Below are 12371 nucleotides of genomic sequence, written 5' to 3'. Positions count from 1 at the left end.
CCTGTTAGGCTCAGATATATTTTAGATTATTACTATGATTTTAACGTCCCGGTATCGCTTGTACAAATGTGACATTGTATCACATAATAGTCTTCTTTGTTTCTTGACTTTCATTCTGGTTACACCTTGTTTTGTAACAGGAATGAGGGTGGCGAAATGGAACTTGATATTATTGTTCATTTTCAAGTGTCATAGCTTTGTTGTAACGATTGTTTTATTTTGTTTTCTTCATAAAGGCCAAAAAAGCCACGACGTCAGCCAAGACCAACGAATTTACCGTCAAAGACGAGATGGAGATCCTATTCGACGTGCTGTTAGAAAACTTTTGAAAGATAGCAGAAAAAAAACAAGAAAGGTGACAAAAATTCAGTGAGAAGAACATCACAATATCATTTTGCACTCCTATAAGACATCAAACATTTGAGGAACAGAAGGCACATGTACAAATCCGTGAAACATTTGGCAGTTGGTATGACTCTCAAAAAGTGATTTGAAGCAACAGGTTTTCAAAGGTAATGATGGAGTCACGCCTGAAGTTGCACCGGTTGACTTAAACAGTGATTCAAGGGATGAACATGACCAAGATGACATAGACCTTAAGGTGATGCCGACTGAAATCGATTACAATGGTTTTATCAAAAGATTGAATGAATACAAATCATTTGATGAAGTGGTTGATGAATGTGAAAATCAAACATTACGTGTTTGTGAAATGTTGGGGCCCGCAGAAGTGTAATTAAAACTCGCATTGGTATTGACAACAGGTTTACACATTTCATTCCAAATGATATACCTAGATCTCTGTGATGGGAAACAGTTATTTCCAGTCAAGGTGAGAGCCGATGGGGATTGCCTGCCTGCCTGTAATGCAGTGTATGCATTTGGCAAAGACACACAAACAGACGAAATACGAATAAGATTGATTCAAGAGCTGGCTTTACGCAAGGATCATTATTTAATTTGTCAGATTCAAACCTTACTTCACTCAATGACAACATCCAGACAGTTGTTGATTTTTTTGTCACAAACTTGGACCATTATATTCCCGATGTTCACATAAGTGATAAAGATACCCTGGAAGAGATGTTCAAACTGAACGTTATGTCATTAAGTAAACCAAAATCATACATGGGTATGTGGCAGCTTCTTGCTCTTTCTAAAAATGCCTCTTTTGTCTGTTTATCCAAACATTCCGAACTGCCACAAAAGAGTTATCTTGAGTCAATTGATTCAACCTAGAGTTAAGTTAACAAACAGTGTTGGTGCTCTTTTGTGGGTCTCTACTAACATAAGCCCCAAATCAATGTATTGGCGCCCTAACCATTTGGTCCCCTTCTGAGTTTCAATCACTAAGCGTATTGAATTTATAATCCTTTCGAATAAATATGTTGTAATTACTCATTCCTGTTACACAAACTCATTCCTGTTACGTCCACTCATTCCTGTTACACAAACTCATTCCTGTTACACAAACTCATTCCTGTTACACAAACTCATTCCTGTTACACAAACTCATTCCTGTTACACAAACTCATTCCTGTTACACAAACTCATTCCTGTTACACAAACTCATTCCTGTTAAGAATGACTTTTTCATTTTTTTTCATGATAAATATAAATACTTGAAAGGAAATATTATTTGTGGTGGTTTAACACTTATATACCTAGACTATGGTAAACAATTTTTATTTTTGTCATTTTCCTATAAATTTTTGGAGATGATGATTGCTCAAATAATATCCTTTGTTTTAAAAAACTGATTTCTGAATGCCTTTTGTAAAACAATAAATGTCATTTTATTGTCAGAATTAGTATCAATGCTCTGTGTTTATTGTTTTCCAATGTTTTATTTCAATATTTGTCCAAAAATGTGTTAACTTATGTAATGTGACATAATTTTATAAGCGTAACAGGAATGAGTTACATGTGGATCGTGATTCACAAATACTTGAATAAGTGACCACTGGAAACTCATAAAGCCCTGTTATTACAATTTTATGTCGCATACATATCATAGAAAGCATACACAAAATAATGAGTATGTTGGAAATACTTGACTTTTCAAAAAATTGAAGACTCGAATTTGGCGGGTTTTTTTTTGAAAACGGCCGATAAAAGTGATTGATACTATTTATATTATATATATATATATATATATATATATATATATATATATATATATATATATATATATATATATATATAATATATATCGCTTTTGATTGATCCCATCCATTCATCACCCCACAAATCAATCAATCAATGATAATTTTATAAGAAGTAATTAACAAAAATGAATATAATGGCTTCAAATATATTATTACTGAACGGACTCAAAGCTCTTTACAATGGATCACTGTCCAAAAGCAACACTTAACATGTAGAACGAGACATGACGCCTGTTAAGCGAAATTGCAATTTTTTACCGATAGCGACCACGCCGTTAACGGCCATGTACTCATTTTATACCTGAGTACGATGAGAGAATGTGAGTAAAGAGCCTTTTCTAATGACTCAACTGTGCGATGAGCGATTTCTCAGAACTCAACTATGCGATGAGCGAGGCTTGAACCCAGGACCTTCCAATCTGAAAGAGAGTATTATGGAATACTCTCTATGTGAGTAAAAGTATTTTTTCTAAGGACTCAACTATGCGATGAGCGAGGCGAGTGTCACATCACAAGACCACATAGCCGCAAATAGTACAATCATTATTTATGCGAATAACAATGATTTGGTATGTAGTGGATTTTCTCCATAACGCCTACTGGCCATACCTGTCAAGGCTGATACAGATGAGTGGCAAAGAAGAACGTGTTCCTGTAACTCTCGTCTGGTCATCGTCAGAGAGCAAGTGGCGTATGGGCAAGTCACTGCAATAGAGAAAAATATCGGAGTCTGCACGTGGATGGGCGGGCGAATGGAACACTCTACTTATTTAATTGAGCATTTATATAGAGAATCTTATTTACTAAACGCGTTCAAAATGCTTTACAAGGGATCCCCTGGTCAAATGCAACATTTTACATGTAGAGACTCGACGCCTGCTGTACGATATTAGATTTTTTCCCGACAGAGACAGCACTGTTAACGGCATTGTAAAGGTGATAGAATGTGAGTAACAACCTTTTCCAATGATTTAACTATGCACCTCTCAAAGCAGGATTCGAGCCCTGGGTCTTCCGATCTGAAGTGACATACCACAAAACCACATGGCCGCATGATGTAAAAAAAAATCTAGCTGCCCTTCAAAAATTCGTAATTTTCATGGCGGAAAAATAGTAATTATATATCTGGACTAAAAATGACCAATTTGCCATTAGTAGTAGTAGGATCAAATATTGAAATATCCATTACAACAATGCGACTATAACAATCTGGATTATCAGACCTGCTGAGACGTATACGTCGATCCTAGGCTATGAGTGTTGGATTTGCAAATTGTTTTTCGTTTGGCAATCTGAATCATCACCAAAACAAACAAACAAGAGGGTCTACTCATTTCTTTGGGTCTTTACATTCTTATCCACGCTTCGTTCTTAGCCTAGACTTGAAGGTAAGACGATGGATTTTCATAGAGAAGTGGGCTCCGAAACATCAGTTGGTGAAGCAATTGCATGAACCTGTAACGGTCACGTGTGCAGTCGAGGTTTTTACTGAGGTCAATTATTCCGACATAGCAGAAAGGTTTAGCACGTGTCATGCATCACATAAGCGTATCTATCACGTGATCATTTTCTCGGATTATGTCACAATGTAAACATTTCCGTGAACCATAATATAGATAGTATGCGCTTGGCTAAGAAGCTCATAACATTGCCATCCGGAAGTATGACGGACCAACACACAAAACTGTGTGTATCCATGAACGTTTATAGACGGATTAATACAGTTCAGTGAGCATTGCTCATTAACGCGGCAGGCAAAAAACAATAACAAAGACCTGAGTGACGTCATCTTCGAACTATCTATAAACAACGCATAGCGGCACTCTTCTTCAGTATCCATTACACGCACGATCGTAAATTAGTGCCGCTGTGCGATTTTTATAATGGCCACTGAAAAGTTTATATTGTGACATCCGAGAGAATGATCGAATGGGTTCGTATATCAGACCTGCATATAAGTACACGTCGCCAAGGATTGAATGAAATGGAAGGAAAATGTCCAGGCCTGATATGCCTCGTGGCGCTGAGAGATTTAAGGGTAAGGTATCATCAGACATGATTTTTTTTAAAAAGTGCTTTGAGGTTTCGACGAAAGGCGCTAAAGAAATCTTCTTCTTCTTCTTCTTCTTCTTCTTCTTCTTCTTCTTCTTCTTCTTCTTCTTCTTCTTCTTCTTCTTCTTCTTATCATTATTATTATTATTATTATTATATTATTATTATTATTATTATTATTATTATTATTATTATTATTATTATTATTATTATTATTATTATTATTATTATTATTCAAACCTTCAGCATGGTGACAGTTGTTTTCGTGGCATTGAAGTACTTCAAGGGAACATATTTCTTGGCAGCCCTGGAACAAGAGAAACTTTATATTTATTCTATCAATTATTCGACTCGAAGAAGAAGAAAGAAAAGTTAGATATCTACGAGATAAGATGAATTTTTGATGATACACTGTATTTATTGTCATGAAGAGGAATGCGTTGGTGTCGGCGGTGATGTTGATGATAACTATTTTTGGAAGACCTTCCGAAAGCTCCTAGCGCTAGCATTTCTTTCAATTTGCATTTTCACCGTGGATCTTTTGTCATGTGTTTATTTATTCAATTCGTCATCATAAAGAAACATTTTAAAAACTCTAGAACAAACCTTGATAGATTTGTGAAAGTTAAAAATTTTCTAATTTGACCATTGTTTTGATTCTCGGCCTCCATTTTGATTTGTGAAGTATTGAAAGCAGTCCTCGGTTTGTTTGTTTTTTTTTCTATTAGGGTTAGTTCGAGGTCGGAGGATTTTTTTTTTTCCTATTGGGGTTAGTTTCCAGTCTTAGTAAAGATGATAGGGTGTTTGTTTTTTCCTATTAGGGTAAGATAAAGGTAGCCTACTAGGTTTTATTTTTTTCTGAGGGTTAGTTGAGTTGTTTCCCTTAGCACTAGGAGCTTTCGGAAGACCTCCCCTATTTTTATAATTGTAAGTATTGTTATTACTTGAGCACGTTTAGTTTTGAGCATTATATATAAGCTGAACGTTTTGTTTGTTTTGGTTCTTTCACTAACCTGGGCTACAAATCTACAACGTATCCTTAACCGGTCCAAGTCGTTCCTCATGTATCGATGAAGAGGTCGAAGGTCGGACTCGAACAATGGTCTTCTGTCCTCAGGACATGTGCACTCGTTCACCAACCAACCCTGGATGCATGCACGACAAAACGCGTGCTCACATGGTGCCTTAGTATAAAAAAAGTGAAAGGAACAAAAGTTATTAAAGTGAAAATTTGTGAACAGACAATGATGTTATGGAGGATATTCCAATGGCGGTCGGTAGTGATTTTGGAGAGAAAAATTATACGAGTATAAAAGTAACGGGTTCATTTATTATCTGTTTATTTATCTATCTATCTAAATCTATCTATCTATCTATCTATCTATCTATCTATCTATCTATCTATCTATCTATCTATCTATCTATTTATCTATCTATCTATCTGTCTATCTATCTATCTATTTATCGATCTATCTTTCTATTCATTTGCTAAGTATTGACAGATATGCAGTTAGATAAACAAATAAATAACATGTCCACTTGGTCTTTTGAAAGATTCCTGGTTTGTTTGTAGGGCTACCGACAGTCATTATTAATCTCTGTGTGTGTGTTTTTTTGTTTTTGTTTTTTTCTGGTGTTTTAAAAAATTTTTTTTTTTTGGTTTGTGTGTGTGTGTGTGTGTGTGTGTGTGTGTTTGTTTGTTTTTGCTTACAAACAAATGGCTATACTTCTCTACCTGCAGAGGATCTTCAAAAACGTCCTTACAGATACAGCACAGAAGTCCTTCATTCACGTCTCCCTGGAAGCGATCTGTATCCAAACCCATGGAGGGAGGGAATGAGTCAAACAGAGTTCTGTGACCTAAAAAATAGAAAAACTACCAGTTGCTGCAAGGATATAAAGGTAAAAGACAATTTAATAATTAGAAAGAGAAGAAAGGGGGGGGGGGGGGTGAAAACTCAAGTTTATAAAGATTTATAAGTTACATGAGAAGTAGAAGATTGTCCGGTATGACTACAAGTTTCTATTCTATTTTTCATTTCATAAAGGGAGGGGAGGGGGGGGGGGGGTAACAAATAATACTGATTTCTTCTTCTTCTTCTTCTCCTTCTTCTTCTTCTTCTTCTTCTTCTTCTTCTTCTTCTTCTTCTTCTTCTTCTTCTTCTTCTTCTTCTTCTTCTATCTACTACTATACTACTACTATACTACTACTACTACTACTACTACTACTACTACTACATACTACTAACTACTATACTACTACACTACTACTACTACTACTACATACTACTACTACTACTACTACTACTACTACTACTACTACTACTACTACTACTACTACTACTACTATACTACTACTACTATACTACTACTACTACTACTACTACTACTATACTTACTACTACTACTACTACTACTACTACTACTACTACTACTACTACATACTACTACTACTACTATACTACTACTATATACTACTACTACTACTACTACATACTACTACTACTATATACTATAATACTATACTATACTACGTACAGAGAGGAGGAGGAGGAGGAGGAGGAGGAGGAGAGGAGGAGGAGGAGGAGAGGAGGGAGGGGAGAGGAGGAGGAAAGGAGGAGAGAGGAGGAGGAGAGGAGGAGGAGGAGAAGAGAAGAGGAAAAAGGAAAAGGAAAGGAAGAGAAGAAGAAGAAGAAGAAGAAGAAGAGAGAGAAGAAGAAGAGAAGAGAGAAGAAGAAGAAGAAGAAGAAGAAGAAGAAGAAGAAGAGAAGAAGAGAAGAAGAAGAAGAAAAGAAGAAGAAGAAGAAGAAGAAGAAGAAGAAGAAGAGAAGAAGAAGAAGAAGAAGAAGAAGAGAAGAGAGAAGAAGAAGAAAAGAAGAAGAAGAAGAAGAAGAAGAAGAAGAAGAAGAAAGAAGAAGAAGAGAAGAAGAAGAAGAAGAAGAAGAAGAAGAAGAAGAAGAAGAAAGAAGAAGAAGAAGAAGAAGAAGAAGAAGAGAAAAAGAAGAAGAAGAAGAAGAAAAGAAGAAGAAGAAGAAGAAGAAAGAAAAAAGAAGAAGAAGAAGAAGAAAGAAGAAAGAAGAAGAAAGAAGAAGAAGAAGAAGAAGAAGAAGAAGAAGAGAAGAAGAAGAAGAAGAAGAAGAAGAAGAAGAAGAAGAAAGAAGAAGAAGAAGAAGAAGAAGAAGAAGAAGAAGAAGAAGAAGAAGAAGAAGAAGAAGAAGAAGAAGAAGAGAGAAGAAAGAAGAAGAAGAAGAGAGAAGAAGAAGAAGAAGAAGAAGAAGAAGAAGAGAAGAAGAAGAAGGAAGAAGAAGAGAAGAAGAAGAAGAAGAAGAAGAAGAGAGAGAAGAAGAAGAAGAAGAAGAAGAAGAAGAAGAAGAAGAGAAGAAGAAGAAGAAGAAGAAAGAAGAAAAGAAGAAGAAGAAGAAGAAGAGAAAGAAGAAAGAAAGAAGAAGGAAGAAGAAGAAGAAAGAAGAAGAAGAAGAAGAAGAAGAGAAGAAGAGAAGAAGAAGAAGAAGAAGAAGAAGAAGAGAAGAAGAGAAGAAGAAGAAGAAGAAGAGAAGAAGAAGAGAAGAAGAAGAAGAAGAAGAAAGAAGAAGAAGAAGAAGAAGAAGAAGAAGAAGAAGAAGAAGAAGAAGAAGAAGAAGAAGAAGAAGAAGAAGAAGAAGAAGAAGAAGAAGAAGAAGAAGAAGAAGAAGAGGGCACGTTGAATTGTGTGTCTAGTTATTGCTCGCAAGTACAGCGAGAAAGAACAAATCGCCATTAATATTTTATCGTTACTTATGAGAAGTATAATCATTAATCCAGATATTCTACGTGCATGTATAACATTGTCTCTAACGTGGGGTATATAATATCTATTGATTTCCTTATTCGTCACCACTGGATTTATTATCTAGATTGATATTCCTAATCGACGTGGACAGATTACACAGGTAGAATTTTGTGGCTTTTATACATTCACTGTATTCGTCCGTTCAAATCTTTGACTTTGCTATTCTTTCTGGGGTTGATTTATTAACAAGTAATGTAAATGTTGCTGCTCGAAGCTCGAAGAAATTAATAACAATGTAAAATTGAATGTAAGCTTAATCAACAAAACAGAATGAATGAAACACTACAGACGAATGGGATTTTGTGGTAGTAATAAAGTTGACAAAGGGGAAAACCGAAACGTCCATTTTATCTGTTCTCATATATTAAATTGAAGCTTACATTCAATTTCACATTGTTATTTATTTCTTTAACAAGGGAGCTCTAAACTAAATATACAGCCATCTATATTTAGAATTAATTATTGCTTATGCTTGCAATGTTATTATTCCCTCTCAAGGTGAACATTTTGTTATTGATTTTTTATTTCATTTTAATCAAGATTCAAGGTAGACCGTCTATGCCAAAACACAATTCTGTCAAGAGTAAATATAGAGGTGTCTAGGTAAACTATTTAAAAACTATTAGCGTATGTTTCATTAATGAAGAACGCAAGCACTGTGTCAATTTCCTAAAGTGGGTTTGGGAAATAATATTTGTTTGAATGACAATAAACGTTTTATTTCTCTTCAATGCTGTCTCTTGTATCAATGTGTTGAATAGTCTGGTTTACCGAGACGTGGAATTACGTTGCAATCAGTTAACAGTTACCTTTCATTTAACCTTTGTTAGAATTTCGCCACAACAAGTGCAATGCTTTTATTCATTTTGTTAAAAAGTTGCTGGAAGTGGTGAGAGGGGTGGTGGTGGCGGAGGGGGTGAGGGGAGGTGGTGGCGGAGGGGGTGAGGGGAGGTGGTGGCGGAGGGGGTGAGGGGAGGTGGTGGCGGAGGGGGTGAGGGGAGGTGGTGGCTTGAGGGAAATAGAAAAACAAAAATGTATTTAACGATAGTTGGAGAAATTGAGGCAGACATATCAATACTTTTGTAATGCAATAGAAAAACTTGTAGATGGACTATTCATCAAGAGGCGTAAAGATAAGATATAGATGGATATATATATATATATATATATATATATATATATATATATATATATATATATATATACATATATATATATATATATATATATATATATATATATATATATATATATATATATATATATATATATATATTAGAGATAGAGATAGGGGGTGGAGATAGATGTAAGTAATCACTCCATGTTTCAGTCTAGTGGTATGACACTCGCTTTCGGATCGGAAAGACCTGGGTTCGAGCCTCGCCCGGCGCATAGTTGAGTCCTTGGAAAAGGCTCTTTACTCACATTCACTCACTGTACTCAGGTGTAAAATGAGAATCTGGTCGTTAACAGCGTTGCCTCTGTCGGAAAAATTGTAATATCACCTAACAGGCGTCATGTCTCGTTCTACATGTTGCGTGTTGCTGTTGGCTAGGGACCCATTATAAAGTGATTTGAGCACGTTTAATGGATATTGCTCTATATAAAAGCTTTTTGTTAAATGAATGAAATATGAAAGGTGGAAATAGACGACTGAAGCAGTTGATTGTAAGTTGAAATACACTGTGCGCAAAAATCAAGAAAATGGCCACTTCTATATCTAGTTGTATTAGGACAGAAAACAAAGTCATGGAGGTGGGTGAGATGAGACAGGCACTGATTGATGTACTCAAGGCAAGATGGGTAGGGCAACGTCTTTATGAATGGTGGTGATGATGATGATGACGATGTTGATGATGATGATGATGATGATGATGATGGTGATGATGATGATGATGATGATGATGATGACGACGACGACGACGACGACGATGATGATGATGATGATGATGATGATGATGATGATCTTGGTGGTGGTGGAGATAATGGTAATGATAATAATGATGATGATGTCAAGAGAATGTAAAAAATAAAAATAATAATAAATACCTACTTTTTTAATTTAACGAAAACACGAAGATGAAAGGTTATCGCAATAAGAATTTATAAGACACCCGACGAACAGCCAATCAAATTGCACCATAAAATAAATGATCCTAATCTCCAACGAAAAAACATTCCACGTGTCACGAATTTCTTGAAAACGACGTCACTATTTACAATGTAAAGGGTTCCTGGTTGTAAACACTTGGACGTGAAGCAAGCACTGTAAACACTGTAAATTAGAGGTAGTCCGTTCACTCCTCTATCATTTGCTTTGTTGCTCGTAAATAGAACAAATGAAATCTTGTAAATAGAACAATAAATGAAATCTTGTAAATAGGACAATAGAAATCTTCCAACGTGAAATAAATTAAGTTTATATAAATTCATAACAAGACCATCCGCTTGTGTCTTACAGCAATGAATAATTCCTCAGTACAATAATATTATTTATTATTATTGAAGTCGATTGGAATGGCAACCACGTTGCCAAAAATATTTATAGATAATTTAGGTCACTTGTGCCATGTCCGCCTTTTTCGAGCTAACAATATTGTTGTTGTTGTTGGCGGTGGTGGGCGGTGGGGGTGGTGGTGCCGTTGCAATCAGGTCTGCCTCTCACCTCTCTCTCTCCCTCTCTCTCTCTCTCTCTCTCTCTCCATCTATCTCTCACCAGCTCTCTCTTTCTCTATATCTATCTATCTATCTCCATCTATATCTCACCAGCTCTCTCTCTCTCTCTCTCTCTCTCTCTCTCTCTCTCTCTCTTTCAATCTATCTATCTCTCTCTCTCAATGTTTTTTTACCCCTCTCTCTCCCTCTTTGCCTTTCTTCCCCAAATCTCCTTCTCCCCCTCCCCCCCTCTCTCTCTCTCTCTCTCTCTCTCTCTCTCTCTCTCTCTCTCTCTCTCTCTCTCTCCTCACTCATAGACCTCAAGTCTTCCTTGACACGTCGAAGGTAATTGATATCATAACACATGTGTCAAGGCTTTCAAGGACAATCGATCAACTTCGTTTGTTTTGGTTTTCTTCTATCCTTGTGTGTGTTGTTGAACAGGTACACACTGTCTTCTATCCTTGTGTGTGTTGTTGAACAGGTACACACTGTCTTCTATCCTTGTGTGTATTGTTGAACAGGTACACACTGGCTGTCGCCGACAGCCAAGAAATCGTCACGTGTTCTTGATTGGAGCTTTCGTTTAATTAATTGATAAAGCCAGAAGACGATTTAATTAAACAACAAACACACACACAAACAAACAAAGATTGCTGTATATTGAACGGTATCAATTGATTGAACGAGACAGCCAATTGATGTTTGCGATTAGATAGAATACTCGCAACTTCTGACATCCAAAGTCAACATACCAGTCGGGTCTTTGTTATTGTTTTTTGCAATCCATGTTTATGAGTTATTCATTCTCACTAAACTGTATTAACCAAACTATAAACGTTCAACGTTACACATCGTTTTATGTGTTGGTCCGTTATATTTCCGGATGGCAATGTAGTGAGCTTCTTAGCCAAGCTCACAGCATGTATATTATTGAACAATATCGATCGCCAGGTAGTCATGAAGCGTTGACTGTAATCTTGTTTAACTGATCGACAATAACAGATGACGACGAGTTCATCAAACAAACAAACAAATAATGATATTATGAAAAGCATCCAAGATGACAGGATGGTGAATGGCATGGATAGTCATTATTTGGTTGTTGGAGGAACTCGTCCTCATATCAGATTTGTTGAGTGGAGGAGCTCTTGTTGAATTGATTGATAACGACAGATATCAGTTTTGTTGAGTGGAGGAGCTCTTGTTGAATTGATTGATAACGACAGATATCAGTTTTGTTGAGTGGAGGAGCTCTTGTTGAATTGATTGATAACGACAGATATCAGTTTTGTTGAGTGGAGGAGCTCTTGTTGAATTGATTGATAACGACAGATATCAGTTTTGTTGAGTGGAGGAGCTCTTGTTGAATTGATTGATAACGACAGATATCAGTTTTGTTCGATAATCCCATATGGTATCGATAATCCCATATGATATCGATAATCCCAGAATGATATCGATAATCCCATATGGTATCGATAATCCCAGAAGTATGAAGTGTTGATTGGATCTCTCGATAAATTGATCGCGACAGAGGTCGATTTCGTTAGCAAACAAACAAATAATAAACAAACAAAAAAAATAATTAAACAACTCCCCCCCCCTCCCTCAAAGAGTGCAGTATATTGAACGGTTTTGATAGCCAAAGTTATGAAATGTTGATG

At 36.1% G+C, this 12371-nt stretch overlaps 1 protein-coding gene across 2 annotated transcripts in view; it reads right to left on the bottom strand.

Annotated features, from left to right (window-relative positions):
* Positions 1-10604, bottom strand: part of LOC144977682 (RING finger protein 151-like) — a 19866-nt gene extending 9262 nt beyond the window's left edge. Inside the window, exons 1-5 of one of the 2 annotated variants that reach the window (XM_078923130.1) lie at positions 10103-10604; positions 5956-6080; positions 5234-5404; positions 4461-4527; positions 2778-2873 (exon numbers count right to left, since the gene is read on the bottom strand). In XM_078923130.1, the coding sequence (XP_078779256.1) occupies positions 2778-2873; positions 4461-4527; positions 5234-5404; positions 5956-6045 (424 nt within the window). In that variant the 5' untranslated portion in view covers positions 6046-6080; positions 10103-10604. Of the gene's footprint in view, positions 1-2777; positions 2874-4460; positions 4528-5233; positions 5405-5955; positions 6107-10102 lie in introns of both variants that reach the window. The other variant, XM_078923131.1, reaches the window with a different exon arrangement.
* Between the last annotated feature and the right edge of the window lie 1767 nt (positions 10605-12371).

The sequence above is a fragment of the Berghia stephanieae genome, chromosome 7 (genome assembly GCF_034508935.2).
Source record: "Berghia stephanieae isolate SIO BIC M18660-M18661 chromosome 7, UCSD_Bste_1.3, whole genome shotgun sequence".
Lineage (NCBI taxonomy): Eukaryota > Metazoa > Mollusca > Gastropoda > Nudibranchia > Aeolidiidae > Berghia > Berghia stephanieae.
Note: the sequence above shows the minus strand (reverse complement) of the source record. Positions and strands in the feature narration are given on the sequence as shown.